Source organism: Physeter macrocephalus, chromosome 6, assembly GCF_002837175.3.
Source record: "Physeter macrocephalus isolate SW-GA chromosome 6, ASM283717v5, whole genome shotgun sequence".
Lineage (NCBI taxonomy): Eukaryota > Metazoa > Chordata > Mammalia > Artiodactyla > Physeteridae > Physeter > Physeter macrocephalus.
In genome coordinates, this window is record NC_041219.1 from 79,076,893 (window position 1) to 79,083,882 (window position 6,990).

The window sequence follows — 6,990 nt, forward strand, 5'->3', positions numbered from 1 at the left end:
TTGGCATCAGGGACTGGTTTCGTGGAAGACAATTTTTCCACGGTGTGGGGTCATGGTTCAGGTGGTAATTCGAGGGATGGGGAGCAATGGGGAACAGCAGACGAAGCTTTGCTCACTTGCACACCGCTCACCTCCTGCTGTGCGACCCGGTTCCTAACAGGCAGCAGACCGATACTGTGGTTGGGGACCACTGTTGTAGAGGATCTAGCACCTCAGGATCATGCATTGTTTAAATTTTAAAAATTATTGCACTATACACTTTTTGAATTGTTTGGAAATTATTTGAATATATGATACTGATTGATATACGTGTATGTATATTCAGTGACAAATAAATTATCTGTATTTTAGATTTGTCTCCTTTTTCCATACATACTATTATTTTTTTGCAATTCCAAAAACTGAAGTATTATATTGCATGTAGAAAAATAATACTGGCTTGGATTTTTTTTTTTCTATGCTTTAATTTCCAAAGCATGTTCATTCACATTTGACTGACTGATAGTACATAATTTTCTTTTACAGTAGGCCAGGACATCTGTGTTATCCTGATTATACAAAAACATACAAAATGGTGTTGAGACTTACTTGCCTGAAATTACAAGACTAAGTGTATATGCATATATATTTTAAAATCTCTTTATTTCCATTCCATCCCTTTGGCTGAACATTATGAGTACAATATCTGCCCTTCTTCTTGTATTCCCCTCTCTTGTGGAAGGCATCACTATCCAGTAACCCAAGCCAAATCTCCTTTGTCATACCCCCCACCAACAGTCATCAAATGCTAACAAGACAGCTTCCTAAATCTCTCTGGAATTGATCTCTTCCCTATTAGAGTTCCCTTTTGCAAGTCCATTTCTTCATCATAAGTCTGACATGTGAGCTCTTAATTGCTCTGCCGCAGTTTTCTCTTCTTCAGTCAGTGGTAACAGCTTCAGGTCTGTTTGCTTTTGTAGTTCTTGTATCAAGGTCATAGTCTTATTGAAAGTAGCACAAATGCGGCTCTTAGTCTCTTTATGCTCGATAGCAATTGGTTTAAAGCGTGCATGCAAAGTTTGATATCGAGACTTTATTGCTGACAATTCCTTTAAGGGTGTAACAGGATTTTTCTTGCCTGCTGAATCAGGATAATTAGTCTTGATTTCATATTCCAGCCTGTACTGAATGTAATCCAGATCAGAGTCAGCCTTCTGGAACAACAGTTCCAGCTTATCGACCTCCGCCTCCATGTTGAATAGTTGACATTCCTCCCTGGCTTGGATTTTAAAGGCCTCATCACCCACCTTTTTTCCTTCACAAACATTATCATAGAATGATATTGGGCTGGCTAAAAAGTGCCTTCGTTTCTTAAGTAACAATAAAAGACATTTACCATTTTCACCAAGAACTTTATTGAACAACGTATTCACCCTTTTGTTCCCTACCTTTTGCCATTTTTCAAGCAAATTCATAATTCCATCTTCCCAAAACTTTTTATCTTTTTGAGCAAAGAGCTGTTCCAGGTGCCTTTTACAGGGAATTGAAATTTCTTCCATTAAGAGAATTTTGTAAAGATTGAAATAGATGGAAATCTGAAGATGCAATGTCTGGTGAATATGGCAGATGACTCAGAACTTTCCAGCCAAGCTGTAACAGTTTTTGCCTGGTCATCAAAGAAACATGCGGTCTTGCGTTATCCTGATGGAAGATTATGCGTTTTCTGTTGACTAATTCAGGACTCTTTTTGTTGAGTGCTGCTTTCAGTTGGTCTAATTAGGAGCAGTACTTGTTGGAATTAATCGTTTGGTTTTCCTGAAGGAGCTCATAATAGAGGACTCCCTTCCAATCCCACCATATACACAACATCACCTTCTTTGGATGAAGACTGGCTTTGGTGTGGTTGGTGGTGGTTCATTTTGCTTGCCCCACAATCTCTTCCATTCCACATTATTGTACAGTATCCACTTTTCATTACCCATTGCAATTTGTTTTAAAAATGGAATGTTTTCTTTACGTTTAAGTAGAGAATGGCATGTGGAAATACGGTCAAGGAGGTTTTTTTCACAACTTATCTGGAAACCAAACATCAAAGGGATTAACGTAACCAAGCTGGTGCAAATGATTTTCAACACTTGATTTGGATATTCTGAGTATGTTGGCTATCTCCAGTGTGGTATAATGTTGTTCTCAATTAATGTCTCAATTTGATCACTGTCAACTTCAACTGGTCCACCTGACCGTGGAGCATCATCCAGCGAGAAATCTCCAGCATGAAACTTCACAAACCACTTTTGACACATTTGATCAGTCACAGCACCTCTCCATACACTGCGCAAATCTTTTTTTGAGTTTCAGTTGTGTTTTTACCTTTCTTGCAATAATAAAGCATAATGTGCCAAAAATGTTGCTCTTCTCCTTCCATCTTCTATATTAAAATGGCTACACAAAAATCCAACAATTTTGATAAGTCTTTTTTAAACGCATGCTGATATGACAGCTGTCATAGACAATCTAACAAAATTGTTTCCAATGAAGTTAAGACAACTAAGTGCTGCTAGAGCCATCTTACAGAAAAAACTGAATGAAACTTTGGGCTAACCCAATACTTTTAAACATCCTCATAGAATGGTAGAGTGACATAAATAGTTTTTTGAGGCCAGAGCTTGATTTAATTTGTTGCTTTACCTTCAGCAAGTTACTTAAATTCACTGAGCTTCGAGTTCTTTATTTGTAATGTGGTGTCTTTAATAGTATTACCCTCACAATTCATTTAGATACTAAATATAAAACACTTATGGGCTTCCCTGGTGGCGCAGTGGTTGGGAATCTGCCTGCCAATGCAAGGGACACGGGTTCAAGCCCTGGTCCGGGAGGATCCCACATGCCGCGGAGAGGCTAGGCCCGTGAGCCACAACTACTGAGCCTGTGCATCTGGAGCCTGTGCTCTGCAACGGGAGAGGCCGCGACAGTGAGAGGCCTGCGCACTGTGATGAAGAGTGGCCCCCACTCGCCACAACTGGAGAAAGCCCTCGCACAGAAACGAAGACCCAACGCAGCCAAAAATAAATAAATAATACAAAAAACAAAAAACGCTTAGATCTCCTAGTCCATACTAAGGATATCATTTATCTATAATTGCAAAAAATCAATCCCAACGTTTAAGAGCTTAAAACAACGATTTTTTGGATTGGTTCAAGATGGCAGTGGAGAAGGACGTGCGTTCACTCCCTCTTGCAAGAGCACTGGAATCACAACTAACTACTGAGCAGTCATCAACAGGAAGACACTGGAACTCACCAAAAAAATACCCACATCCAAAGACAAAGGAGAAGCAGCAATGAGATGGTAAGAGGGGTGCAATAACAATAAAATCAAATCCCATAACCTCTGGGTGGGTGACTCACAAACTGGAAAACAATTATACCACAGAAGTCCACCAATTGGAGTGAAGGTTCTGAGCCCCGCATCAGGCTTCCCAACTTGGGGGTCTGGCAATGGGAGGAGGAATTCCCAGAGAATCAGACTTTGAAGCCTCGGGGGATTTGATTGCAGGACTTGACAGGAATGGGGGAAACAGAGACTCCACTCCTGGAGGGCACACACAAATTAGTGTGTGCATCAGGACCCAGGGGAAGGAGCAGTGACCCCATAGGAGACTGAACCAGACCTACCTGCTAGTGTTGGAGGGTCTCCTACAGAGGCAGGGGGTGGCTGTGGCTCACTGCTGGGACAAGGACACTGGCAGCAGAAGTTCTGGGAAGTACTCCTTGGCATAAGCCCTCCCAGAGTCTGCCATTAGTCCCACCAAACAGCCTGTAGCCTCCAGTGCTCGGTCACCACAGGCCAAACAACCAAAAGGGAGGGAACCCAGCCTCACCCATCAGCAGACTAGCAGGTTAAAGTTTTACTGAGCTCTGCCCCCCAGAGCAACACCCAGCTCTACCCACCACCAGTCCCTCCCATCAGGAAGCTTGCACAAACCACTTAGATAGCATCATCCACCAGAGGGCAGACAGCGAAGCAAGAAGAACTACAATCCTGCAGCCTGTGGAATGAAAACCACATTCACAGAAAGACAGACAAAATGAAAAGGCAAAGGACTATGTACCAGATGAAGGAACAAGATAAAACCTGAGGAAAACAACTGAATGAAGTGGAGATAGGCAACCTTCCAGAAAAAGAATTCAGAATAATGATAGTGAAGATAATCCAGGACCTTGGAAAAAGAATGGAGGCAAAGATTGAGACGATGCAAGAAATGTTTAACAAAGACCTAGAAGAATTAAAGAACAAACACCTAGAAGAATTAAAGAACAAACAAACAGAGATGAACAACACAATAACTGAAATGAAAACTATACTAGAAGGAATCAATAGAATAATTGAGGCAGAAGAACGGATAAGTGACCTGGAAGACAGAATGGTGGAATTCACTGTTGTGGAACAGAATAAAGAAAAAAGAATCAAAAGAAATGAAGACAGCCTAAGAGACCTCTGGGACAACATTAAACGCAAAAACATTCACATTATAAGGATCCCAGAAGGAGAAGAGAGAAAGAAAGACCCAAGAAAATATTTGAAGAGATTATTGTCGAATACTTCCCTAACTTGGGAAAGGAAATAGCCACCCAAGTCCAGGAAGCACAGAGAGTCCCAGGCAGGATAAACACAAGGAGAAACATGCCAAGACACATAGTAATCAAACTGACAAAAATTAAAGACAAAGAAAAATTATTAAAAGCAACAAGGGAAAAATGACAAATAACATACAAGGGAACTCCCATAAGGTTAACAGCTGATTTCTCAGCAGAAACACTGCAAGCAAGAAGGAAGTGTCCCAGTATATTTCAGTGATGAAACGGAAGAACCTACAACAAAGATTACTCTACCCGGCAAGGATCTCATTCAGATTTGACAGAGAAATCAAAAGCTTTACACAAGCAAAAGCTAAGAGAATTCAGCACCACCGAACCAGCTCTACAACAAATGCTAAAGGAACTTCTCTAAGTGAGAAACACAAGAGAAGAAAAGGACCTACAGAAACAAACGCAAAACAATTAAGAAAATGGTAATAGGAACATTCATATGAATAATTACCTTAAATGTGAATGGACTAAACGCTCCAACCAAAAGACACAGACTGGCTGAATGGATACAAAAACAAGACCCATATGTATGCTGTTAAGAACATACATACTGATAATCACCTTAAATATAAATGGATTAAATGCTCCATCCAAAAGACCTAGACTGGCTGAATCAACAAAAACAAGACCCATATATATGCTGTCTACAAAAGACCCACTTGAGACCTAGGGACACATAGAGACTGAAAGTGAGGGGATGGAAAAAGATATTGAATGCAAATGGAAATCAGAAGACAGCTGGAGTAGCAATACTCATATCAGATAAAATAGACTTTAAAATAAAGAATGTTACAAGAGACAAGGAAGGACACTACATAATGATCAAGGGATGAGTCCAAGAATAAGGTATAACAATTATAAATATTTTTGCACCCAACATGGGAACACCTCAATACATAAGGCAAATGCTAACAGCTATAAAAGTGGGGGACTTTAACACCTCACTTACACCAATGGACAGATTATCCAGGCAGAAAATTAACAAGGGAACAGAAGCTTTAAACAACACAATAGACCAGATAGATTTAATTGACAATTATAGGACATAACATCCAAAAACAGCAGATTACAGTTTCTTCTCAAGTGTGCACAGAACTTTCTCCAGGATAGATCACATCATGGGTCATAAATCAAGCCTCAGTAAATTTAATAAAATTGAAATCATATCAAGCATTCTTTTCTGACCACAATGCTATGAGATTAGAAAGAAATTACAGGGAGAAAAGTGTAAAAAATACAAACACATGGAGGCTAAACAATACGTTTTTAATAACCAAGAAATCACTGAAGAAATCAAAGAGGAAATCAGAAAATACCTAGAGACAAATGACAACAAAAACACAACAACAGAAAACCTGTGGGATGCAGCAAAAGCAGTTCGAAGAGGGAAGTTTATAGCAATACAATCCTACCTCAAGAAACAAGAAAAATCTCAAATAAACAATCTAACCTTACACCTAAAGGAACTAGAGAAAGAAGAACAAAGAAAACCCAAAGATAGTAGAAGGAAAGAAATCATAAAAATCTGATCAGAAATAAATGAAAAAGAAATGAAGGAAACAATAGCAAAGATCAATAAAATTAAAATCTGGTTCTTTGAGAAGATAAACAAAATTAATAAAACTTTAGCTAGACTCATCAAGAAAAAGAGGGAGAGAACTCAAATCAATAAATTTAGAAATGAAAAAGAAGTTACAACAGACACCGCAGAAATACAAAGCATCCTAAGAAACTACTACCAGCAACTCTATGCCAATAAAATGGACAGCCTGGAAGAAATGGACAAGTTCTTAGAAACGTATAACCTCCCAAGACTGAACCAGGAAGAAATAGAAAATATGAACAAACCAATCACAAGTAATGAAGTTGAAACTGTGATTAAAATTCTTCCAACAAACAAAAGTCCAGGACCAGATGGCTTCACAGGTGAAGTCTATCAAACATTTAGAGGGGCTTCCCTGGTGGCGCAGTGGTTGGGAGTCCACCTGCCGATGCAGGGGACACGGGTTCGTGTCCCGGTCTGGGAGCATCCTGCATGCCGCGGAGCAGCTGGGCCCGTGAGCCGTGGCTGCTGAGCCTGCGCGTCCGGAGCCTGTGCTCCATGGCAGGAGAGGCCATGGCAGTGAGAGGCCCGCGTACTGCAAACAAACAAACAAAAACAAAAACAAAAAACATTTAGAGAAGAGCTAACACCACCCATCCTTCTCAAACTCTTCCAAAAAATTGCACAGGAAACAACACTCTCAAACTCATTCTGTGAGGCCACCATCACCCTGATACCGAAACCAGAAAAAGATGCCACAAAAAAAGAAAATTACAGACCAATATCACTGATGAATATAGATGCAAAAATCCCCAACAA

At 40.0% G+C, this 6,990-nt stretch overlaps 1 protein-coding gene across 1 annotated transcript; it reads right to left on the reverse strand.

The window, feature by feature from the left end:
- Positions 1-779: 779 nt before the first annotated feature.
- On the reverse strand, positions 780-1,232 carry LOC102974999 (spindle and kinetochore-associated protein 2). The gene has a single exon (XM_028490328.2). The coding sequence runs from the start codon at positions 1,230-1,232 to the stop codon at positions 867-869; it is 366 nt and encodes a 121-aa protein (XP_028346129.1). The 3' UTR covers positions 780-866.
- Between the last annotated feature and the right edge of the window lie 5,758 nt (positions 1,233-6,990).